The sequence below is a fragment of the Lynx canadensis genome, chromosome E3 (assembly GCF_007474595.2).
Source record: "Lynx canadensis isolate LIC74 chromosome E3, mLynCan4.pri.v2, whole genome shotgun sequence".
NCBI lineage: Eukaryota > Metazoa > Chordata > Mammalia > Carnivora > Felidae > Lynx > Lynx canadensis.
Window position 1 is genome coordinate 24,972,502 of NC_044318.1, and position 25,492 is coordinate 24,997,993.

The 25,492-nt window shown below is 41.8% G+C and overlaps 2 protein-coding genes across 4 annotated transcripts in view; both read left to right on the forward strand.

The window, feature by feature from the left end:
- The first annotated feature begins 3,951 nt into the window (after positions 1 to 3,951).
- On the forward strand, positions 3,952 to 7,530 carry MRPS17 (mitochondrial ribosomal protein S17). Of its 3 annotated transcripts, none has more exons than XM_030301346.2 (3): positions 3,952 to 4,007; positions 4,622 to 4,761; positions 6,348 to 7,530. In XM_030301346.2, the coding sequence occupies exons 2-3, from the start codon at positions 4,639 to 4,641 to the stop codon at positions 6,615 to 6,617; spliced, it is 393 nt and encodes a 130-aa protein (XP_030157206.1). In that variant the 5' UTR covers positions 3,952 to 4,007; positions 4,622 to 4,638; the 3' UTR covers positions 6,618 to 7,530. The 3 variants fall into 3 exon arrangements, with proteins under 3 accessions (XP_030157206.1, XP_030157205.1, XP_030157207.1); XM_030301345.2 differs by lacking the exon at positions 3,952 to 4,007 and adding an exon at positions 4,013 to 4,079; XM_030301347.2 differs by lacking the exon at positions 3,952 to 4,007 and adding an exon at positions 4,217 to 4,308.
- Positions 7,531 to 10,382: 2,852 nt separating this feature from the next.
- NIPSNAP2 (nipsnap homolog 2) overlaps positions 10,383 to 25,492 on the forward strand; it is a 37,974-nt gene continuing 22,864 nt past the window's right edge. The window contains exons 1-3 of the mRNA XM_030300119.1: positions 10,383 to 10,500; positions 25,100 to 25,239; positions 25,322 to 25,367. Of these exons, the coding sequence (XP_030155979.1) occupies positions 10,409 to 10,500; positions 25,100 to 25,239; positions 25,322 to 25,367 (278 nt within the window). The 5' untranslated portion in view covers positions 10,383 to 10,408. The remainder of the gene's footprint in view (positions 10,501 to 25,099; positions 25,240 to 25,321; positions 25,368 to 25,492) is intronic.

Genomic DNA, 25,492 nt, shown 5'->3' on the forward strand with positions numbered 1-25,492 from the left:
TAAAGGGGTATTTGATATACCAAGGTGTTTAATAAAGGATTAATCTTACCCAAAGAAAGGTTTGGCCCTTTGGCTTGGCTCCTGGGAGATAATCTTATAAGTCCTTAGAATGTCCTTCCTGTGGGGTGCCTGGGTGGCGCAGTCAGTTGAGTGTTTGACTTCAGTTCAGGTCATGATCTCACAGTTCGTGAGTTTGAGCTCCACGTCAGGCTCTGTGCTGACAGCTCAGAGCCTGGAGCCTGCTTCGGATTCTGTGTCTCCCTCTCTCTCTGCTCCTCCCCTGCTCACACGCTGTCTCTCTCTCTCTCTCTCAAAAATAAATACAGATTTTTAAAAATTAAAAAAAAAAAGAATGTCCTACCTGATAAGAGTTAGTCATCTAGAAGTGCCTCTAATGATTTCCTGAACCCCACGGTAATCTTGGGGACATCCTGAATTCATACTAGCTTTCTCCAGTCCAAGTCTCATAAGCGATTTCTACTATATTCTATTATATATGTTTCCTGATGTAGTCATGTTACAAATACATACTTATCTCAGGGCATTATCCAGGGCTGAAAAGTGGCCAGGAGGTTGTTTGAATGAGCAGGGGTACAGCCAGGCTTACTAATGTGGCCACTGACTTCCATTGTTTTAGTTCAGAAAAAAGCCATTCTCTTTTCTGGGTTCTCTCCTTTTGGAACTCTTAATAGACAAATGTGAGAACTTCTTGATCTACTGTCCACATTTTCCTCTACATTCTAAATAATTTCTACATTCTAAATAATTTCTTCTGGTTTCCCTTGCAGTTTACTAAGTCTCTCTTCAGCTTTATCTAATATGCCATAAACCCATCTACTGAGTCTTTTATTTCAACAGTTACTTCCTCCTGGTGTTGTTTAACTCGTTCCTCTATCTGTTGTATTCACTGTAAAATGGGTGGTTAGATCTACAAAACTGATTAGATTCAGATTACTTTTTACACATTATATTTCATAATCAGTGCTATATGCTTTCTTTCCTTTTACATCAAAAGATGTATAATGTCTAATTGACTCATTTTTACTGATGATAAAATTAACTGATGGTTCAGGTAGTATTAGCCTTCTCTTTTTATTACAAAGTTCCACATTAATCTTTCAATGATTTTGTTAACATTGTTGATATTATTCATTATCCATTAGTTGTTGCAAAAAATGTTTTCCAATTCTGTCATTCCTTATGTATCAATTATTAGGTCATTCTGAAATGCACTGAAATCTGAAATCATATTTCATGATATATTGATTTCTTGTGTTTTTCGAATTATTGACTTGGTGCCCTAGGACTCTCCAAAAGCAACCAGAGGATTTATTTTTAAGTACCATTATGAACTCACAGATTTTTATATGTCTTATGATTTTCAATCCATTGCATTTATAATTCTTTTTAGCCTCACATAATCTCATGTTAGTTCAGTGAATACTCCTTCAGGTTGGCTTTTGACCTGACCTAATTCATCTTTAATAGTTTCCTTGATTTCTGACACATGTCCCAAGTTTAACTCATACAGTTCTGCTCCAGATGTGAAGTCAGTCATTTTTCAAGGATCCTTGGTTTCTTTCAGGGAATGTGCTTGGTACTGACTGCTCCTAGGTTTGTAGGCTCTCTAAGAAAGACATTTTTTGAGAAAAATAAACCATGACTTCATACAATATTTCCAAATCGAATTTAAGACTACAAGGGTTGGGGTGCCTGAGTGGCTCGGTTGGTTGGGTGTATGACTCTTGGTTTTGGCTCAGGTCATGAACTCACAGTTCGTGAGTTCGAGCCCCACGCCAGGCTCTGCAGTGATAGTGTGGAGCCTGCTTGGGATTCTCTGTCTCCCTCTCTTTGCCCCTGTCCTGCTTGATCTCTTCTCTCTCTAAAAATAAATAAATAAAATTTTTTAAAAAGACTGAAAGGCTTTTATTTTGCTTCTTTGATTTTATTATGTTCTGAATTGTGCCCCCCACCATGTATGTATGTTGAAGCCCTAACTCCCAATGTGATGGTATTTGAAGGCAAGACCTTTAGGAGGTATTTAAGATTAAATGAGGTCATAAAAGGGTGGAGCCCCAATCCAATGAGATTAGTGTTCTTGTAGAAGAAAAAGAATACGCTCTCTCTCGCTGTGCACACATACACAGAGGAAAGGCTATGTGAGGACATAGCAAGAAAGTGATCATCTGCAAGCCAGGAGAAGAGCTCTTACCAGAAATTGACCCTGACAGCTCCTCAATCTTAGACTTTTAGAGAAAATAAATTAATAAATTTAAATAAAAATAAATTAATAAATTAAAAATTAATTAATAAATAAAAGAACTATGAGAAAATAAATTTCTGTTGTCTATGCCCTACTCACACACACACTTACCTCCTCTCTGTCCCCTTGCCTCACATGACCAATTTCCCAATCACATCTCCAACCCATCTTCTCTCTTCCATTCCCACTGCTCCAATTTAGGTTTTCACCATCCCCTGAAAAAGCATCCAACCTCCAATGTCTCCAACCTCTATTCTGCCTTCCACACTCCTACCACAATGATGTTGAAAGCTAGCTAAAGTATTCACATCTTTCAAAGGCTTCTTATCACTTAGAAGAAAAAGGGAGGCCCTAAACAAGAAATGCTTCCTAGATAGAGGCCTATCCCTGAGCAACTTCAATCCCTGCCTTTATTTTCCTAACCCTATATCCTGGTAGCATCAGACTCCTTCGCGTACTGTCTCTCAAACCTCAGCACCCCTGCACATGCTCTCCTTTCTGCCTCAAATGTCCTCCCCACATCCCATGTCCCTCTATTCTCAAGCTATAGACCCTGGCCAGGGGCTATGTATTGATCAAGTCTCCTCTCTCTGCAAAGTTACACACTCTTTTCTCAAGGTTCCCATTACCTCTGGTTGTTTTACTCACGGTTTTGTGGGCTTTTAGAGAGTGGGAGTCTTCTTCGATTCATCTTTTTGCCTAGCACAGAGTCTTAGAAGTGTTCTATAACTATTTGCTAAGAAAGAAATGAGTGTTGGACAAACTAATGTATGGGTGAATTCTTATTTTCCCAGTCTTCTCTCACCAGTTGCTAAGATGTTTCAATGGTCAAAGACAATTGACCACACCCATATTTTGGTCTTCAAATTGTCTGTGCCAGTAGCCTATTGTTTTCTGTTTCTCTTAACTTCCTAATACATTCTCAGTCCTCTTTTTATCTGAGAAGGCGTTATCAAGCAGTCTACTCGTGGCCCATCTAACTCCTTCATAATTGTCACACATAAATATGTGCTGATAGTGGACTTCTCTCCGTCTCACAGATATTGAAAAATAACACCTAAAATCATATTAGGCACAAAAACCTGCCCAAGTTTATCTTAAAAGCAGCTGTGGGGGTAGAATGCACTTAGTGTCCAATGTTTCAGTGTTTGATGAATGAATGAGGTTCCTCTGATTTGGAAGGCCTTGTCCAAGCCTGGGAGCTCAGCTTAAAAAGAGGAAACCGAACAGAATAGTTAAATGAAAGGCCGGAATACTCCACGTTCCAGCCGCCCACAGCGTGGAGAAAGAAGATGTACGTCTAGGGGCGCCTGGGTGGCTCAGTCGGTTAAGCGTCCGACTTCAGCTCAGGTCACGATCTCGCGGTCCGCGAGTTGGAGCCCCGCGTCGGGCTCTGGGCTGATGGCTCAGAGCCTGGAGCCTGCTTCCGATTCTGTGTCTCCCTCTCTCTCTGCCCCTCCCCCGTTCATGCTGTGTCTCTCTCTGTGTCAAAAATAAATAAACGTTAAAAAAAAAACTAAAAGAAAAAAAGATGTACGTCTCCCCGGATGACCCAGGTCTACGGTTCTCTTTAAGGGGGAGTGGGCGGAGCCCTGACCTTACGCCCGCCTATGGCTAAGGGGACACGCGGCCAATGAGAGGAGCGGTCCGAGGCGGAGCGACTTGCAAGGGACTGACGTCATCACGTTCCGACCGGCCCTCAGTAGGACACGCGCTGTGAAAGTAAACCTAGCAGGAGGTCGAGGTATGGGAGCTGCTGTTGCGGAGGGTGAATCCCGGGTCGCAAGGTGTCGTCGGGTTAGAGCCTGGAAGCAAGGGAAGTTGCCTGACCCCGGGGTTGTGCGGGGAGGGAGGATCAATCACCCCCAGCCTACCCCAGGCGGGTTGGACTCGGCATTAACTGATCAAGAAGGCAGCCCCAAGGCAAAGTCTCCTTAAGTGGGGAGGACACCCCGGCCGCTCCGCCAAGGCCTTGTGCGCTCGTGTGGCCAGACTGTGAGCCTCTGGGGAGACGCAAGCCAGCGGAAGGAAAGAAAGGGACGCCAGTAAGAGCCCACGTTTATTCGCGCCATTTAGCGCCTTACAGGTTAAACTTTCAAAGCACTCCTGTGAGCAGACCCTGTTGTTATTCCCGTTTTGTACAGGGGGGCACGGCGACTTAGGTTAAAATGACAGCTTTGTAAATAGTATAAAGATGGGAGGTTGGGTTAAGTAAATAGTGAAACGCGTAAGTATCTCTAAAGTGGTGATTCCAGAAGGTCAACAAAAACTGTTTCTGACCTTCAGCAGTTCTAGTAACAAAATTCCTTTGGTGAGTCATAACAACCAGAATGTTAAACTTTGAAATTTGTTTTTCAGGTGATCAAAGCCACATAATGTCAGTAGTTCGTTCATCCGTCCATGCCAAATGGATCGTGGGGAAGGTGATTGGGACAGCAATGCAAAAAACAGCTAAAGTGAGGGTGACCAGGCTTGTTTTGGATCCCTACTTATTAAAGGTGAGGAATATCCCTGTTTTCAGAAGGCATTGATAAATCACCAACATGTTACAGGTTCTGAACAGAGAAACCATTCCCTGTCAGTACAGATGCACTGAGCGTCTGCTGATCTGTGGGTATAACAAAGTGAATTAATCGTGGTTCATTCTCAAATTCTGAGGACACATACAGTTAATTTCAACTCAGTCTGATAACTGATACAGTACTTCTGTGTGCAAAGTACTGGGAGCAGAAAGCAGGACAGCTGATTCTTTCTTTCCACATTGCTGAAAGAGAGCATCCTCAAAGACATTTGAGCTGAATCTCAGAAAGGCTTTTATCCAAAGGACCACATTTGGGGGAGTCATTTTGGCCATGGTAAGTGGTATATGGAAGTTCTTTTAGCCATTAAAGGGCATGACATTGTACAGGAACAACAAGTAGTTTGGCATGTTTGAGCCCAGAGCTTGATCCTAAGTAGGCATTGACTGTTGTTGAGTGAATACAAGAACAGTGGGAGCTGGGCTGAGAAAGGCCTTTTATGTAGTATTTTTGGATTTCATCCTATAAGCAAAGGAAAGACACACTTGGAAACATAAAGATAGAGATGAGGACAGGAGGTAAGGAAATAGGTAAGAAGGCTATTGCAAAAGTCTAGAATGGAAATGATAAGAACCTGAACAGTCCTTGAAGCAATTGCAATGCAGTGGGAAAAGTAGATTTCGGAAAGAAGGGCCAGAGTCCTTGATTTGTCAGATGTGCAAGGGAGGGAGAGGAAAGTGCCAAGGACAGTTCTGCATTCAAGACTGGGCACACAGGTAGGTAGAAATGTTCTTTGTTATCTAGGATCAAAAACACAGGAGCAGAGGTGACAAGGTTAAGGGAAGGGGAGGCCAGATGAGTTAAGGAGAAGAATAAAGTTGTCTTTTATTAACAACAACACAGGAACAAGCTGAAGAGTGACGACAGCCTGATCATTGGCCTGAGTCAGGAGACCTTAGCGTGAATATTGACTGTTGTTTACTAGCTGTGCACATTACCTAACTCCAGAGCCTGTTTTCTCATTTGTAAAATGAGAGCACCTTCTGCAGCAAGGTTGTTATGAGCATCTGTGGCTTGTTTACAGTACTTCGAGCCAGGCATGGAGCTAAGTGTGGTGTGTATATTTAGAACATTTAATTATCTGGATAACTTTAGAGATGCAGATAGTGGAGCCTCATTTTAGGTTGTGAAAAAAACTAAGCCTGGAGTGATTCAGTGACTTGTGCCAAATCACACAGCTAGTAGTGAGAGTAGCATGTTCATAAGGCTGGAGAGAAGGCTCCACTAGGAAGGAAGAGTTTAAATAGTATAGAGAAGGATGATGATTAATAGACAAAGATACTGAAGGTAATAGGCTGGAGAGCTCAGGCACATGATCCACTCTGGGAAAGTCATTGCTATTTTCTAGAAGTTAAGCAGTTAATCTTTGTATTGGAACCCTCCTGAGTGTATTATCTTTTTTTCCCAAGTCCCAGCTTGTTTTCTGTGCATTACTTTTTATATTCTATGCTGCGTGGTCAGATCACAGATGGGAACTACCGATTTGTTCCTACTTCTCTCAACAGTATTTTAATAAACGAAAAACCTACTTTGCTCATGATGCTCTTCAGCAGTGCACAGTTGGGGATATCGTGCTTCTCAAAGCTCTACCTGTCCCACGAACAAAGCATGTGAAACATGAACTGGCCGAGATCGTTTTCAAAGTTGGACAAGTCATAGATCCAGTGACCGGAAAACCCTGTGCAGGAACTACCTACCTGGAAAGCCCAGTCAGCTTGGAAACTACCCGCTTAACCAAAAATCTGGAAGAACTGAATAGCTCTTTAGCACAGTGAAGGACGGTTGGAAGGAGACAAAGGGAAAGATTTATAAGTTTGCTTTACAGAAAAAGAAATTTTTCTGAATTTCGTTACAAACTGTCCAATTTCTCTTCTGGTATTTATGGAATAGCTAAAAGTAAATGAAGTAAAGGCCTTGTTAAAATTTTTCATGAGTGTAAGGTCATGTTTGAAATTTCCTTTTCATTGAACATACTTTCCTCTTACAGGAAGTGTACCTAGAATCCCCTGCATGGTTTTGTAAGCTCACTTTTTTAGAAGGTGTATCTTTTTTTTTTTTTTTCCATTCAAAGGAATCTTGAATTTATCTTAGAACCCTTATTTGGGGAGGAAAATACCTTTTGATATCTTAAAACAGAAGACTGCATTAAGTGAATATTTATTTTTGGTGGTATATATTTGAAACTAATTTGAAATTTTTCTTTTTTTTTTGTTTTTTTGTTTTTTAATGTTTATTACTTTTGAGAGAGAGACAGCAAGCAGGAAAGGGGCAGAGAGAGAGGGAGACACAATCCAAAGCAGGCTCCAGGCTGTGAGCTGCCAGCACAGAGCCTGACCTGGGGCTTGAACTCATGAATGGTGAGATCATGACCTGAGCTGAAGTTGGCTGCTTAACCGACTGAGCCATCCCAGTGACCCTGTAATTATTTCTTTGATTTAACCAATTACAAATGGAAATAATCAGCAGTCTGGTTGGGGTCAGACCTTATAATAAGAATGTCGACACATAGAAAATAAAACTTGAAAATTCTGTGTCACTTTTCTTTCATCCTGTATTCTAGAGTGTATTAAATAGGGGTGGATTCATAAAATCTGATACATTGATGAAATTGTAGAGTTCCTCATACTGTGCATTTGAGTTGGAGAGTTTGAGTTCTGTTGCTGTTTATTAATAAACTATGAACCTAGATTTTGACCTGAAGAAACATTGAGTTACATATTCCAGTTTCCTGGCTCCTAGGAAGAGATTTGGAGCATATTTCAGTTTCAACTAATACGTGTATTATACAAGTACAGAGCTTCAGCAGTAACCACAAGCACTGCCTATCCTCTCAATGCTCATAATCTAGTAGGGGAGGTTATGTACAGCTGCCTTCATAGCAGAGAAGCACATGAGTGGGGGAGAAATGACGACAACTTCCCAGAAGAGACTAGATGGTGCTAGAACTGAATCTTAACAGTTTCCGGGCTAGTAGATAAGGGTTGTGGAAAGGGCATTCCAGGTAGAGGGAAGAATGTAAAATCCCAAAACTATGAGAAGAAGCAGCATAACCAAGGGGTTCTGCAAGCCGATGAGGACTGCTTGGGACACTTTGAACATGAGTGGGGTTCAGGTAAAGAAACAGGTGGAAATTATACTGTAAGTGGTGGCAGGTTACATTTTTATTTTTTTTTTAAATTTTTTTTTTCAACGTTTATTCATTTTTGGGACAGAGAGAGACAGAGCATGAACGGGGAGGGGCAGAGAGAGAGGGAGACACAGAATCGGAAACAGGCTCCAGGCTCTGAGCCATCAGCCCAGAGCCTGACGCGGGGCTCGAACTCCCGGACCGCGAGATCGTGACCTGGCTGAAGTCGGACGCTCAACCGACTACGCCACCCAGGCGCCCCAGGTTACATTTTTAAAAGTATGATATAATTACATAATGAACTGTAAGGGGAAAGATTAGAGGGAAAGAGACCTGTTCAAAGACTGGTCCTAAGACAAACTGAGTAGGGTGAGGAAAAGAGGTTGGATAAATGATGTTCCAAAGTAGAACTCTCAGAGCTTGATACCAGGAGAGTGAGCAAAAGGGAATCATCTAAGAGTGTCTAGGTCTCTGACAGGTGGAGTTAATGTGGATTCCACCTTGCACCTGTACAAGCCATCGCAAAAACCTCAAATATTTAAAATGCTTACATATAGTCTTTTTTTGAGAGAGAATTTTAAGCAGGCTCCATGCTCAGCGTGGAGCCTGACGTAGGGATCAATCCCATGACCCTGGGATCATGACTTAGCCGAAATCAACTGACTAAGCCACCCAGGCATCCCTCTTAAGATATTTTTCCTAATAATCTTGGTGTAAAACTTATGCTCCAGGAAGATGCCCAATATTTCTTCTATGACATATACACCTGTGAGCTTCTATGACAGCTATACACCTGTGAGATAAAAGTACATGTCCCCAGTAAAAAATATTGGAAGATAACAGTGGAGAAGAAAAATGCAGAATAAGGGGCCTAATACTAAATAGCACAAAAGCAAGGTCGACCAAGAAATATTTACCAAGTTTACATTTCAGGAAAATACATTTAAAAGCATTCATCTCTTCAAAAAAAAAAAAAAGCTGAGAAGTTGGGAGAATGTGTGAGAAAATCACAAGGGCACAATGACACCACAGGCTTAAAGAGGCTTCCCTCCTGTGGAGGATTGGGACATGTCCTTTCTGCCCTGGGGAGAGCTCCCTTTTGGGTCTAAGTGTCTACAGGCTCACTAATCATAAGCCTGTTGCTCAGCCACATAGCCTCTGGACTCCTGTCCCCTGTCCCTTGGCCTCCTTTCCACTGGCCTCCAAGAGACCCGTATCTCCCTGATCTGGAGCAAATCCTTGTTGTCTCTCCTCCATCCACAGGACCCCTTTTTAATCCTCCCTGGTGGTTCCTTGCCATATTAACATGTTCAAATATTCCCCAGTCAGAAAACTGCACCCCTTAAGCTCCAATGCTTCCTTTGCCTCCAAGATTACTAGCTTCAGAGAACCCCTCAGACCAAAAGCCCAGTTGCTGCCCTCTCCCCTCCTGCCAGGGTAACAGACCTCCCAGGTACCCACCCGTCCTGAGGACATTTCCCTCTTGGCCTCTGCAGATTCTTGCACAGTGCTCCCCTTGGTGGCTGGGGTCTCTCCTCCCTGTTTCTCCCCCTTCTCTCACTGTCTAGCTCCCTTTCTGCCTACCTTGTCTCAGTTGCAGTTTTCAAGGTTACATTTGCGGCTCTTTTACTCAGGATACATTTTCCCTAAACAGTGCCACCCGACCCACGCCTTTGTTTAAGTTGTTTTCTTGACCGGAGATATCCTCCCTTCCACTGGTCAACTCTTCCTTTGGGACCGCGCTATCGTGCCAGGAACTCGGCTCTGTCCTCCGCTTCACAGCCACCGCCGGTTACAGTCTCACCTGTCCGTGTCCCCTTCCCGTCTGGTGAACCTCTTCATTTCAACACTTGACTGGAGCCAATTATTTCACATCCTGCCCCACTAGACTGAGTCGGCTTGACGACTGAGACGCGACGAGCGCCCATCAGTGTTGATATGAACAGGGAACAGGAACAATGTAGTCCCGAGACCAGATAACTTGAGTATGTTTTCATCTAGAATGTTTTTATTAAAGCGTTGCTTTGGGTTTGTTTTCGGTTTGAAAGGCAATGTATTTACATGGTACAAAGTTCAAAAGGTATTGGGGAGAAGCCTGAACTCAGTGTTACTCTTTTCTTGTGGATCTTTCCATGTACATTAAAGCCTTGCCCATGGTCCTCTAGCGCTGGACATTCAGCTCCTTTCCTGGTGATTGTCTCGTAAAGCAGTCCTTTTCGCCTTCGCGCTCCTTTCTCGCAGCTGCAGGACCTCCTCGCGCCGGGACCGTGGGCCCTACTTCCCCTGGCGGCGGCGCCTGGCGCTGCAGCGGCCGCGCGCCCCGCCCCGCCCCAGCCTCGGCGGGCCTGGCCGGGGGAGGGGTCGCGGCGGCGGCGGCGGCGGCGGCGGCGGCGGCGTCAGCGGCGGCCCGGGCGGTGGGAGCCCAGGCGCCAGAGCAAGATGGCGGCGCGAGTACTGCAAGCCCGCGGAGCGGCTTGGGTCGGCGGTCTCCTGCGGCGGGCCCCCCCCTGCAGCCTCCTGCCAGTGCTCCGGTGAGCAGCGCCGCCCTTTCCGGGAGCGGCCGGGGAGGGGCCGCCGCGGGGCAGAGGGCGCGGGGTCCCCGGCACGGGTCTCCGCCCCGGCCCGGCAGCGCTCCCTCGGGGCAGAGCCGCAGGGGTTGCGGGGCGGCAGGGGCCGAGGCCGCTGTCGGCCGGGCCGGGCCAGGCGGGGGAGCCTTGGCGGAGTCGGAGCGCCTTCCCGGCGGGCCGGGCTCAAGGTCACGGCGGGGACGGCGCTCGGCGCCAAGGCCACGTCCGCCTGCCGTGCGGGCTCGGCCTTCGGGACCTTGACCCTGCGCGACCCGCGCGGTGGCGGAGGGCTGGCGCGCGGCTGAGGCTCCAGGCCCTGGACTCGGCCTCCGGCTTCTCGCGGGCGCCCAGAGAACGCTACGTGCCCGCGCAAAGCCTTGATGTCCGCATCTGCAAATGGCAGTAGAGATACTACTCACCTCTTTCTTAGGTTGTGAAGAACTAAAATAACGCGTTGTCCCGTCTGAACCTTCAGTGAAGCACAGGGGGAGTGGTGGGGAGGTCTCAGTGCTACGAACAGCCTTTGACTTGCGTTGAAAAGTAGGTAACGGATCAAAAAGTATGAACAGTTACCAGCGCTAAGTAGGCGTTGGGTTCAAGTTTACACGTTTTTTCCTAACCTCATTGGATTAAGTATTCGGTTTTCTGAATTCATGCCTTTGATGTATCCATGTCCTATAGTCCATGTTCAGAAACCAAGCTCATAACTTACTTATACGTAGATTTGCTTTATTGTTTTCTTTACATTGGATAATTTAAACGTTTTCTGTTTGTGGTTAAATAATGAGCCTCTAGAAAATTCAGTTGTCAGTAAAGGAACTGCATGTTTGTTAAACTCTTACTGTGGGCCAGAGAGTTTATTTAATTTAATCCTAGTAGCAATTTTAAGAAGTAGCAGGATCTGCATTTTGCAGATGAGATGGAACCTCAAAGCAGGTGAGACACCTAGCTAGAAAAGGCATTTGACCTCAAGTTTGTCAGGCTTCAGGCTCAGCACCCTTCTTAGGACTGATGCCCAACTTGTATTTCCAAATTTGATGTTTATGTTTCCAGTTTGATTAACAAATCAACCTCCTTTTTTCTGTTGCTGAGCATCTACTGTTTTTTTTTTTTTTTTTTCACACAGGTGATATGAGCCTGTGAAATTCATATTTTCTTCTTTCCAAAAAAGACCTCTGAGGCTGAACGTATTCACCCAAAAGACTCTAAATACTCTACTACTCTTGGACACTAAAGTGCCCAAGGTCACAAAGCTAGTAAACTGGAGATTTGGACCTGGGTCTGTCCAGTACCCCCACGTCCTGCTGGGGCCGAATGCTTTTGAATCTAAAGTCCTTATCTCTGTCCAGCCTGTTGGCTCTGGGATTACTTTCTCAAGCCCCCTGTACCGTTGGACCACTGCCCCTTCCTGGGTGCTAATCTGCCTCAACTGTAGGTGTTCTTTAGGACTCAATGTAGACCCAGTTGATTCATTTATTGTACAAATACTGAATGTAAATGATGTCTTTGAAGTCTTGTGAAACTCAACATAATAGCCATGGTCACTATCTCCAGGAGGCCATGGCAGAGGTAAAAACTCATAGAGACTTACAGATTGAGGTAGGTGGTATGAGAGAAGATCAGGGAACCTACTACATGAGATCATGGAGGGCCTCCCCAAGAATGTGACGTTAAGCTGACATTTGAAGGGTCAGTGTGCAGCAAAGCCCTGACTGGGAAGGATGAAGGCATACTGGGAAACTCCAGAAAAGTCGAGGAAGAGAGGAGCCCAGGAGTGAAGGGAAGAGTGACTAGAGGACAGGTGGCAAGGAGCAGGAGCTGGATAATTCCAGGTCTCACAAGCCATTTTAGAGAAATTGGATTTTATTCTGAGCACCATGGAAACCATTTAAAGATATAAATTCTAGTGTGACATGATCTGCTCTGTGTTTTTAAAATATTAGTCTGGGGGCACCTGGGTGACTCAGTTGGTTAAGTGTCCGACTTGGCCTCCTGGTTCTTGAGTTCGAGCTCCGCATTGGACTCTGCTGACAGCTCAGAGCCTGGAGCCTGCTTCGGATTCTGTGTCTCCCTCTCTGCCCCTTCCCCACTGGCGCTCTGTCTCTCTCTCAAAAATAAATAAACATTAAAATTTTTTAAATAAATAAATAAAAAATATCAGTCTGATTTTGGAAAGGAGACAGAATCATAGGTAATGGCTAACTGGTCAGATGCTGGTGCCATTTATGGAAAGTCATTTGTTCCATAAGCGTATGAGTGCCCACCGTATGCTGGGCGCTGTTGGGAAATATCAGTGAATAAGGTCCTTGCCATCTGGGAGCTTGCTCCTAATTCAGAGAAGGAAGAACAGTTGTAGGGTGTGGAGGGGGGAATCCAGAGCACTTTTGAACCTGGTAAAGTTTGAGATGGCTGTGAGCTATTCAAATGGAAAGGCGGTTGGCCTGTTTGATCTATAGGACTCCTCAAAGGAGATGTCTGGACTACAGGTTACATTTGGGAGCTGCTGGTATATAGGAATGCTAAAAGTTGATAGATCCATGGGTTTCATTATACTGCTTTGCATTTAATTGAAATTTTTCATATAGAACATTTTTTAAACCCATAGGAATGGATGAGGTTGCTTGCAGAGAGAGTGTGGATAGAGAAGGGGTTGAGAAGCAGGCCTGAGATGTGTTCACAGGCTAGATGTAGGAAGAGGCAGCAAGGGAGACTGGGAGAGAGCAGCCAGTGAGGGCACTTTGTGGCAGTGCCCAGGGGGACGTATTTCAAGGAGGGAGCTGGCAACTGTGCCAGATGCTGCTAAAAAGTTAAGATTACAGAAAACTGGATTTGACAACAGGGGTCTGTGGGTGACCTTACAAGAGGGGTTTCAGAAGGGAAGGAGGAGTCTTCCCAGGAGACTATCTTGCCAGCACCTCTTCTCTGCTCAGTGCCAGGCCTGGGGTCTCATTTGCTTAGTGGACATTGCACGAGTATCCTACAGGTGCTTGGGTTGCTTATGCACCTAAAATTGAACTCCTCTTCCTCCTGTAGAGCTTGCTCCTTCTGGGTTCTCTCTCCAGTAGTGGCACATCTTCCCTGTAGTGGCCCCAAGCCCACCCCCTCCTGCTCTCTCCCATCTAGCCAGCTACAGGATCTGTCAGTTCTCCCTGCAGTGTGTCTTCACTCTACCTTCTCTCCCACCACTCCCCTCACTTAACTGGTGGCAACACTTGTCTGGAGTCCTGTGAAGGAAGGGTAAGGTCTCGAACCTGTTGGTGAAGGGGACAACTGAAGAATTCTGTGCAGAACTTTTTCCTGTTAGAAAGTTCTGACTTGAACCTTGACTGGATCCCAGTGCCTCTTTTTCCCATACCACCCCACCCCTGCCAAGAAAAACTGTAAAAGACATTTTGGGAACAGTTGGGGACAGTTTAATATGGAGTGGATATTAGAATTATTCTTTTCCTCAGATGTGAAAATCATATCATGGTTTTGTCTTTGTTCTTAGGAGGTGCATGCTGAAGTTTTAGGAATAAAGTGTCATAATGTCTGTACTCTACTTTCAAATGGTTTGGTAAAAATAAAAACAAATATGTATAGAGAGAAACACCTAAAATTGATAAAATGTTCATCATTCTTTCATCTAAATGCAGGGTATAGAGGCCTTCATTATACTGTCCCTTCATCTCTGTGTTTGAAGTTTTTAAAAATGAAGAGAATAGCTCTCTGTAGCAGCAGTGTGGAAGACAGGTTTATTGGGGTGGCAGGAGGCTTGGTGGTGAGTAGAGGAGTGACATTGTTACTACTTTAATGCTCGACTCTTCTTTGAATCAGGCCCTTCAGCTTCCTCTCTCCTCTTCATCTCTGGCTATATTCACAAACTCCTGGCTTTGGCATGTATAGGTCTACTTCCTCTCGTGGGCGTCTATCTACCTGACAAGTGTTCCTCATCTTTCAGGGCTTCAGTTCAACAAGTACTCGTTCAGAGAATTGGTTCATCTCTCCCCCCACCTCTGCCCCCACCCTTGTCACAACCACCACCTTATGTGGCCATCAAGGAGCTTATCTTATGTTGGGCTGTGATCATGGTTGTCTGTCTGCTCCCACTGACAAGTAGCTCTGTGAAGTCAGGGCCAGGTTTATTCATCTTTATATCCTCGGCCTGGCTTGGCATATGCAGCACACAGTCAGTAGATATTTGGTGTTCAAATGAATGAAGTCCATTTCACCACTGCTGCCTCATCCTGTGGTCTCAGCGCTAAATGTATTTCCCATCTATGGTTTGCTCCAACTAAACCACAACACTGTCTGTCTAGATACCTAGTCAGGGCCTGTGCCTTCTCCTTTTCACCTCAGGAATATCTTTTGAAGATATTCCTTCCCCTTCATCCCCACTGCCTACATCATAGCCTAGAACCATCTTTTAGGCTATCTGGTGAGTATTGAATGCTTTCTGTGTGCCTGGCACTGCTGGCCTTGATAACCAGCAGAAAGCCCAGGAGCCACGCTCCCTGCCTTTATTGCTGCAGTCCACCTGCCACACCACTGCCAGGCTGCTTTACACACCTTGATCTTTTTTTGAAAACTTGCTAGCATCTTACCATGTACCAGGTAGAATCCAGCTAATGGGCATGGTGTACAAGGGCCTGACCCCACGGCCCCGCCCTTGCCTTCCCACTCTTTCTCTCACCGTCCTCCACACCCTGTTCTCCTGCCTTACCAAGCTCTGCTGTTCCGGAAATATGTCATCCAGTTTCATGACTCCGTGCCCCTGGACATGCTGTCCCTTTTGACTGGAATTACCGCCTGCCTCGTCCACCTGTCTGTGTGGTCCTCCAAGACAGAGCCAGAATGTCTCTGCTGGAGTTCCTCCACTCCTCACAGGCCAAGCCAGTGGTTCATTCCCACAGCATGTGTGTGTGTAAATCTGCGGTATCTGAGACCAGTCTGGGTGTTTCCTGTGTTTTTCCTATGAGACTAAATAGGTGAGGCATCTGGCTCATCTTTACATCCACAGAGTCTGGCAAATAACGCTAATTCTATTTAAAGTCTGATGTTTTGGGGGGTGCCTGGCTGGCTCGGTCAGTAGAGCTTGCAACTCCTGATCTCGAGTAATTTCCAGTACCATGTTGGGTGTAGAGATTACTTAAAAATAAAATCTTTGGAAAAAAATGATAAAAATAAAGTCTAATGTTTTGTAGAACGTGCTGCCCCTACCCCACCCTCTGTTAAGTGCCACACAACAGATGTATGATGTTATAAAGACTACCGATCGTGCAGTTTGTCATTCTCAGTAAAGAACCCTAGCCCGGATCCTATCACCCTGACAGCTGTTGGCATAGCTCCTTCTACTCCTTTCCGCGATTCAGCTTGGACAGCTAGATGGACCGGGCACACTGGGCAACTTTGGTCACCTGACACTGAAAAGATTCCCGAGTTTGACAATCAACTGGGGGTAATGGCGGACTGGACTGAACTGTTTTTCATTTGTCAAGACAGTTGCTACCCAAGCTGACAAGCAGATACCCTCAGGTTCTTGTGTGTGTCCCATGATGCTGACTATTTCTTAGGCTTATCTTTATATTACAGTGTTTTCATGTCCCTTACCTCATTTTACCCATCTTAAAGTAAATCTCTTCGGTGTTATTAAAACCTGGGAGAATGCTCAGCTGGGGAGATTTATGTTTGGGAGACATCCCTTATTAGTGAGAATATTTTGAACTTTATAGTTAGATCATATTTTCATTTTCATATTTACATCATATTTTCATAGGTTTATATTTTCATCTTGCTACTTCTTAGCTCATGTCATTTAACCTCTCTGAGCCAAGCTTTAAAATGAGCTAATACTTACCTTGCTAGACTGTACTGAAGATTGAATGAGATGACATAGACAAGCTGCCTAATTCAGTGCCTAACAGGAAGTATGAATTTATTAATTTGTAATTCCCTTTCATTCTAAAGAAGAGGAACAAAATTATTTTGGGATTTTCCCCTTCCAGATTTAATTTGCTAATAATTCTGTATCATGCTTTCTTATTTTTAAAGTATTAAATGCCATAGAAATTAAATATCTATATGTACACATGATAATGCATGTCTATGCATTTCTGGAAGGACCCATTAAAAACTGTTAGTAGTGGTTGCTTAGGTGAATATTTGTTATTTTAAATGAAATTCCCTAATGCTGATATTTTTAGAAACTTTCATTGTACCCCTTTCTTAATTATTCATAATAGCTTTTCCTAAGCTCTTAACATTTATTTAATACCCCCAAAACTTTGTAAACACTGTTTCTGTCTAGTGAACTTAAAATCTAAAATAAAGAAAAAACAGGAATTATATAGTCTCATTAACAAATCTTAAAACTTTCTCCTTTTTGTGTCATTAATTTTAATGCTAGCCATTGTATTCATGATACTATTTAGCAAATATCCCAAAATGTGATATGTTTGAAACACTTTAAACAAATTGACAAATGTTTTCATTTTTATTGACATAAGTTTTACCATGACTGTTTGGAGAATTGCCTTCTTCAGAATTTATTTATATAATCTAATAGTTTTATGTATAATTTATTGCTTTTAACTTTAGGTTTGTTTTTATTGAAAAAGTAGTTTTAAAAACTTAATTTTTTAACCTTTCACTATATATCAGGTGCCGTCCTAAGTGCCTTAAACAGTTTTACTATAGGGCTAGATATGTACTTAAAAATATACAAAAGTAAGGGATGCCTGGGTGGCACAGTCAGGTTAAGCCTCCAACTCTTTGATTTCCGCTCAGGTCGTAATCTCATGGTTCATGGGTTCCAGCCCCGTGTAGGGCTCTGTGCTGACAGTGCGGACCCTGCTTGGATTTCTGTCTCTCCCTCTCTCTGCCTCTCTCCCGGTCTCTCGCATGCATGTTCTCTCTCTCTCTCTCTCTCTGTCTCAAAATAAACATTTATATATATACATACACACACACGTAAAAGTAAAAGCACAGCATAAGGAATATAGTCAGTGATACTGCAACTGCATTGTAACAGGACAGATGGTAGCTACACTTCGTGAAAATAGCATAATGTATACATTTGTCAAATCACTAGGTTGTATAGCTGAAACTACTGTAACATTGTGTGTCAACTGTACTTAAATAATAATTATAAAATACACACATGTGAAAAACACAATACAGGTGTTACATGAGTAAAGCTGTGTCTCTTCTACCTTAACTCTTCCCTTCCTGAGAGATACCACCATCAATACTTATTAATTCTAGGACATTTTAACATACAGTAAAAGAAATGTGGGAGAAATTCCAACTTGTTTTCACAAATGCCATTTAAACTATTTAATGCCATTTAAACTATATTTTTGTCCTATCCACTTATAAGAAAAATTACATGTACAGTACTAGTATAAACTTATTTTACCTGTTAAATATGAGTTTGCTGCTTTTTAATCTTTGAAGGATTGAAAAAGTACTTTTATATTTCTTGATCATTATAGAAAATGTATTGTTAATATTATATTTGTGTAATACTTGCATATTTGTAAGCTTAGATCATTCAGAAGTCTTTTTATTTGGTTTTTAGCTATTTGTTTTTACCTGGTTTTTAGCTAATATACAGTGTTTTTAAATTAAAAACATTTTATGGAAAGAAAATTGCTGTGTAATGGTTGTTGATTTTTTTTAAAGCCACATACTCTTTTTATTATTATTATTTTAATCTTTATTTATTTTTGAGAGAGAGACAGCGTGTGAGCAGGGGAGGAGCAGAGAGCAAGGGAGACATAGAATAGAAAGCAGGCTCCAGGCTCAGAGCTGTCAGCCCAGAGCCCAACGCGGGACTCAAACTCACGAACCGTGAGCTCATGACCTGAGCCGAAGCCGGACGCTCAACCGACTGTGCCACCCAGGTGCCCCGGTTGTTGATTTTTTAAGCAAAAAAAGAAAAAGGTTGCTAATAAACATTTGAGATTTAGAGTAGTATTATTTCTAAAGCACCATAGTTGAATAAGAATAGTAATTTAAGGGCACCTGGCTGGCTCAGTAGAAAGAGCATAGGACTCTTGATCTCAGGGTTGTGAGTTCGAGCCCCACATTAGGTTTAGAGATTACTTAAAAATAAAATCTTTAAAAAAAATAGGAATTTGTATTATTGTTATATAGCATATTCAAGTTCATCTCATGAAGTAATGGGGAATTTTCATCTTCTGAGAGTTTTTCTTACCTCTTATTTAAATTCCAAGTCCTTGGGGCGCCTGGGTGGCGCAGTCGGTTGAGCATCCGACTTCAGCCAGGTCACGATCTCGCGGTCCGTGAGTTCGAGCCCCGCGTCAGGTTCTGGGCTGATGGCTCAGAGCCTGGAGGCTGTTTCCGATTCTGTGTCTCCCTCTCTCTCTGCCCCTCCCCCGTTCATGCTCTGTCTCTCTCTGTCCCAAAGATAAATAAACGTTGAAAAAAAAATTAAAAAAAAAAAAAAATTCCAAGTCCTCTTCCTTAACACCTGAGGTCGCTCTCTTTTCCTACACTTGCTTTGTGGTGTCCGTGTCCTTAAGCAGGCCTGATAAGCAAATTGAAAATAGTCCGTAGAAAATCATGTAGTGTTTCCATAGAAATCTCCCAGAAAAGCCTCACACCAACCTGTCAACATCTTGACCTTGCTTTGAAGCATTAGGTAAGATCCTAAGCATTTATAGTAGCCATTTGGAATCCCAATACATTATTGCTCCTAGCATGATCTAGCAAAGGGCAGAAAAGAGCATTTATGTGCAGATCAGTTAAAGATCAGAATTATAAGGAGTATGCCATAATAACCCTGGCCAGAGATGATGGTCATCAGTTGTAAAAGGGAGTGTGCAAGAAGAATGGGACTGGACTCAAAAGGCTATATTCTGTATCACTCCATAAATAAGACATTTTGGAAAAGGCCAAACTATAGGGATATAGAACAGAGGAATGGTTGTTAACAGTTGGAACTGGGGAGAAGGGTTGATTACAAAAGGAGTGGGAGATAACAGACTTCCAGGTATGGAATGAATAAGCCACTAATATATAAGATACTGCATAGGGAATATAGTCAATGGTATTATAATAGCCTTATATGGTACTTGGTGGTGGCTACACTTGTGAGCATAGAGTGACATATAGACTTGTTGAGTCACTATGTTTTACACCCGAAACTAATGTAACAATGTGTATCACCTATATTTCAATTTTTTTTAAAAAGGGAGTTTAAGAGAGTGAAGGAACTGTTTCATATGGTGGTAGTTACATGACTTTATGCATTTGCCAAACCCCTGTAGAACTATGCCAAAAAAGTAAATTTCACTGTATGGAAATTTGAATCAAAATGAAGAAGATAAAAGCACACAGCTTGTCATTGATTGGGTTTTGTGAGATTAGGAAGAGGTAAATCTCATCCAGGTTCTAATTTTTTTTAATTGAAGTGTAGTTGACATACAATATTATACGAGTTTCACATATAACTTAGTGATTCAACATTTATATACATTATGAAATCACCCTAAGTCTAGTTACCATCTCTCACCATACAAAGTTATTACAGTATTATGACTACAGTATTACAGTATTATGACTACATTCCCTATGCTGTATTTTATATCTTCTTGTTTATTTTGTTAATGGAACTTTGTACCTCTTAATCCCCTTCACCTATTTCACCCTTTCCCCCCAACTCCCGCAACTACCAGTTTGTGTACTGTATTTATGAGTATGTTTTCTGTGTTCTTTGTTAATTTGTGTTTTAGATTCCACATATAAGTGAAATTGTATGTTATTTGTCTCTCTCTGACTTATTTCACTTAGCATAATACCCTCTTGGTCCATCAGTGTTGTCACAAGTGGTAAGATTTTATTCTTTTTTTATGGCTGAATAATATTCCTGAGCATCTGTGCGAGTGTGTCATATATGTGTAATATAACACATAGTTATATATGTATACAACACATGTTGTATATGCATATGTACACCACATCTTCTTTATCTGTTTTTCTACCAATGGACTTAGGTTGCTTCCATGTCTTTGCTGTTGTAAATAATGCTGCAGTGAACATAGGGGTTCATATATCTTTTCACATTAATGTTTTCATTTTCTTTGGATAAATGAAGTGGGATTGCTAAATTGTATGGTATTTATATTTTTAATTTTTTGAGGAACCTCTACACTTTTCCATGGTGGCCACACTAATTTGCTTTCCCACCAACAGTGCACAAGGATTCCCTGTTCTCCACATCCTCACCAAACTAGCCATTCTGACTGGTATGAGGTGATATCTCATTGTGGTTTTGATATACATTTCCCTGATAATTTGTGATATTGAGCATCTTTTCATGTGTCTGTTGGCCATCTGAATGTCTTCTTTGGAAAAATGTCTATTGAGGTCCTCTGCCCATTTTTTAATCAGAGTGTGGGTTTTGTTTTGTTTTTGTGGGTTTTTTTTTGATGTTTTAGGAATTCTTTATGTAGTTTGTATATTAACCCTTTATCATATAGATCATTTGTGAATATCTTCTCCCATTCAGTAGGTTGCCTTTTCATTTTGTTGATGGTTTCCTCTCCTGTGAAAAAGCTTTTTAGTTTATGTAGTCCCACTTTCTTATTTTTGCTTTTGTTTCCCTTGCCAAAGAGACAGATCCAAAAAAATTGGTAAGACTGATGTCCAAGAGTTTACTGCCTATGTTTTCTTTTAGGAGTTTTATGGTTTCAGATCTTACATTTAGATCTTTAACTCATTTTGAGTTTATTTTGTATATGGTGTAAGAAAGTGGTCCAGTGTCATTCTTTTGCGGTAGCTGTCCAGTTTCCCCAGGACCATTTGTTGAAGACGCTATCCTTTCCCTGTTGTATATTCTTGTCTCCCTTGTCATAGATTCATTGATCATATAAGCATGGGTTTATTTCTGGCCTCTCTATTCTATTCCATTGACCTATGTGCTTTTATGCCAGTAGTGGACTCTCTTTTTTACTATAGCTTTGTAGGACAGTTTGAAAACCAGGAGCATGATACCTACAGCTTTGTTCTTCTTTCTCAAGATTGCTTTGGCTATTCAGGGTCCTTTTGGTTCCTTACAAATTTTAGGATTATTTGTTCTGGTTCTGTGAAAAATGCCATTGGTATTTTGATAGGGATTGTACTTAATCTGTAGATTGGTTTGGGTAGTATGGACATTTTAATAATATTGATTTTTACAGTCCATGAGCATGGACTGTCTTTCCATTTATTTGTGTTATATTCAGTTTGTTTCATCAGTGTCTTCTAGTTTTCAAGTGCAGGTCTTTCACCTCCTTAGTTAAGTTTATTCTTAGGTATTTTATTCAACCAGGCTCAAATTTTTTAAATCATGTTTTCAGGTTATATACACCTATATACCTTTCCTATAAAAGACTCTTAAACATGCACTTTTAGATATTTTTAAGTATAAAAATAATTATATGTATATGGAAAATTCTCAAATAGTCCAGAAGGTTATACAATGAAATGGAAAATTTTACTCCCACCCCATGCTCAGTCACATTCCCCAGACATTACCACTATTAACAGTTCATTTTGTGTGTGTATTTATGGTACTGCTCTGTACGTGCTTTTTCTGCATAATTTATTCCAGAAATTTCAATATATCAGTGCATGTAGATCTACTTCATTCTTCTTAATGATTGCGTTCTATTCTGATTTGGGTTATTCCAAATTTATCTAACCAGTCCCTGTTAATGGATATCTAAGTTGCCTATACCAGGGAAAAACTAGAAACAAGGCGCTAATAAATATTCTTGTGCATTCAACGTGGTGCACTTGTCTACATATAGCTGCCTGTAGGACATAGCAACTAGTACAATTACTGGGCTGAAAGGCCTACACAGATTAATTTTGATACAGCTGATGATGCTACACTGCCCTCTAGGGAGATTTGTAATCCCACTAGCAAGCATTTGGGAGTTAAACATGCACTTAAAAGTTCATGGTTAAAGTATAGTTTGTGACCTCAGTCAAATTTATCCTTTCTGACAGCATGTTTAATAGAAATTCGGTTATAGATTATAATTAGCAAATTATGTGTCAATTAAATTTGTATTCTTAGGCTTTAGTGAGAGTTAAACTTGATTCTAAGGTTCATTTAGAGGTAAAATAATTTTTTTAAAGAGAGAACTTACTTCATTTTCCCTATATATTTCCTGCTTATTTATTGTGGTAAAGTATATATAATATAAAACTTGCCACTTTAATCATATGGAAGTGTACAGTTTAGTAGTAGCATTAAGTCAATTCACACTGTGTTGTGCAACCATTACCACCATCCATCTCCAGAACTTTTTCATCTTTCAAACTCTGTGCCCATTAAACAATAACTTTGCATTCTCCTCTCATCTCAGCCCCTAGCAACCACTATACTACTTTCTTTCTCTGTGAACTTGACTACTTTAGGTTACCATGTATATTTTTTCTATGTCAGAAATTGCTTTGGAGGAGGGAAAAGCACATAGCAGAAATAAAGATAAGCGTATGAACTCTGTGAAAAGATGCTCAACATCACTATCGTTAGGGAAATGCAAATCAAAACCACAATAAAATATCACCTCACACCTGTCAGAATGGCTAGAACCAAAAAGATAAAAAAATGACAAGTGTTGGTGAGGATGTGGAGAAAAGGGAACCCTCATGCGTGTTAGTGGGAATGCAAATTGGTGCAGCCATTGTGGAAAATAGTATGGAGTTCCTTAAAAAAATTAAAAATAGAAATGCCAAGGGAAATAGGAGGTACAAGGTTTCCAGTTATGGACTTATTCAAGTCACAAGGATGAAAGGTACAGCATAAATAATATAGGGAAAAAGAAAAGAAATACCATATGATCCAGTAATTCCACTACTGGGTATTTACCCAAAGAAAATAAAATAGTAATTTAAAAAGATAGATGCATCCATCTGTTTATTGCAGCATTATTTACCATAACCAAGATACGGAAGCAACCCAAATGTTTATCAACAGATGAATGGAAAGAAGATGTGTGTGTGTGTGTGTGTGTGTGTGTGTGTGTGTGCGCATGTATATATAATGGAATATTACTCAGCCATAAAAACGAATGAGATCATGAGTGCTTGGGTGCCTCAGTGGGTTAACCATCTGACTTTGGCTCAGGTCATGATCTCACAGTTTGTGGGTTCAAGCCCCACATCAGGCTCTGCACTGACAGCTCGGAGCCTGCTTTGGATTCTCTGTCTCTGTCTCTGTCTCTCTCTCTCCCTCTCTCTCTCTTTCTCTGCCACTCCCCTGCTCATGCTCGCTCTCTTTCTCTTTCAAAAATAAATAAACAGGGGCGCCTGGGTGGCGCAGTCGGTTAAGCATCCGACTTCAGCCAGCTCACGATCTCGCGGTCCGTGAGTTCCAGCCCCGCGTCGGGCTCTGGGCTGATGGCTCAGAGCCTGGAGCCTGTTTCCGATTCTGTGTCTCCCTCTCTCTCTGCCCCTCCCCCGTTCATGCTCTGTCTCTCTCTGTCCCAAAAATAAATAAACGTTGAAAAAAAATTCAAAAATAAATAAACATTTAAAAAAATGAATGCGATCTTACCATTTGCGACAACATGGGTGGACCTGGAGAGTTGTGCTAAGTGAAATAAGTCAGAGAAAGACAAATTTCACTTACAGGTGGAATCTGAAAAACAAACAAATGAATGAAGAAACAAACTTTTTTTTTTTAATTTCATTGATTTAAGTAATCTCTACACCCAGTGTGGGGCTTGAGCCCACAACCCTGAGATCAAGAGTCACACGCTCCTCCAATCAAAGCTCCCAGGCTCCCCAAACTAACAGTTGTTTTTTTTAATTTTTTTTTAACATTTATTTATTTTTGAGAGGCAGAGACAAAGCATGATCAGGGGAGGGGCAGAAGAGAGAAGGAGGCACAGAGTACAAAGCAGGCTCCAGGCTCTGAGCTGTCAGCACAGAGCCCAGTACGGGGCTTGAACCCACAAACCATGAGATCATGACCTGAGCCGATGTCAGACACTTAACCGACTGAGCCACTCAGTCTCCCCAAACTGACTCCTACTAAATACGGAGAACAAACTGGTGGTTGCCAGCAGGGAGGTGGGGGTGGGGATTAAGAGGTACACACTTCCAGTTATAAAATAAATAAATCACAGAGATGGAAAGTACACCATAGGAAGTATAGTCAATAATATTGTCATAACATTGTATGGTAACAGATGGTGACTATACTTAACATGGTGAGCACTGAGTAATGTATAGAATTGTCAAATCACTATGCTGTACACCTGAAACTAATGCAACATTGTTTGTCAACTATACTTACAACTTAAAAAAAAGAGCTCTCTTAAGAGAACCACAAGTTACATCTTTTACACTTTACTCCTGTTGTTTAGATTGCATGCTATTATAATTGAGAGTGAATGTTTTGTGGTATTCCAGGTTCTGTAACAGTGCCTAGAATAGGTACTCAAGGCATGTTTGCTGGATGGATTGATTTTATAAAAATAATGTAGTATGTGACATTACCTGAAAACACTGAAGTCTTTGTACCACTGATGAGACTAAAATTTTTATATTTGTTATTCCCTAGGAGATTTACGTCCTCCAATAGTAGACCTCGAGAAGACAGCTGGTTAAAATCCTTATTTGTCCGGAAAGTTGATCCAAGAAAAGATGCTCACTCTAATCTCCTAGCCAAAAAGGAAACAAGCAGTCTATACAAATTACAGTGTGAGTGATGGGTTTGCTACCTTCATAGTTGACTTTTTTCCCTTTGTTCATAAGTTTATCGTTGAATTTTCTTTTGTTTCAGTTCACAATGTTAAACCGGAATGCCTAGAAGCATACAACAAAATTTGGTGTGTATACCAAACTATCCTTTACTTGGGGAAAAATAACAATTTTAATATTTGTTGGTTCAGCTAACACTTGATAGCAGAGTGAGATCTTTGATCCCTCTTCTTGAAGCTGAATGATCCGAGGC

What these genes read in the sequence shown, in the direction of transcription:
- MRPS17 (XM_030301346.2), top strand. Translation starts at nt 4,639, where the DNA reads ATGTCAGTAGTTCGTTCATCCGTCCATGCCAAATGGATCGTGGGGAAG. An exon ending in TGGATCCCTACTTATTAAAG is followed by an intron (nt 4,762 to 6,347) that starts GTGAGGAATATC and finishes TTCTCTCAACAG; the next exon opens with TATTTTAATAAACGAAAAAC.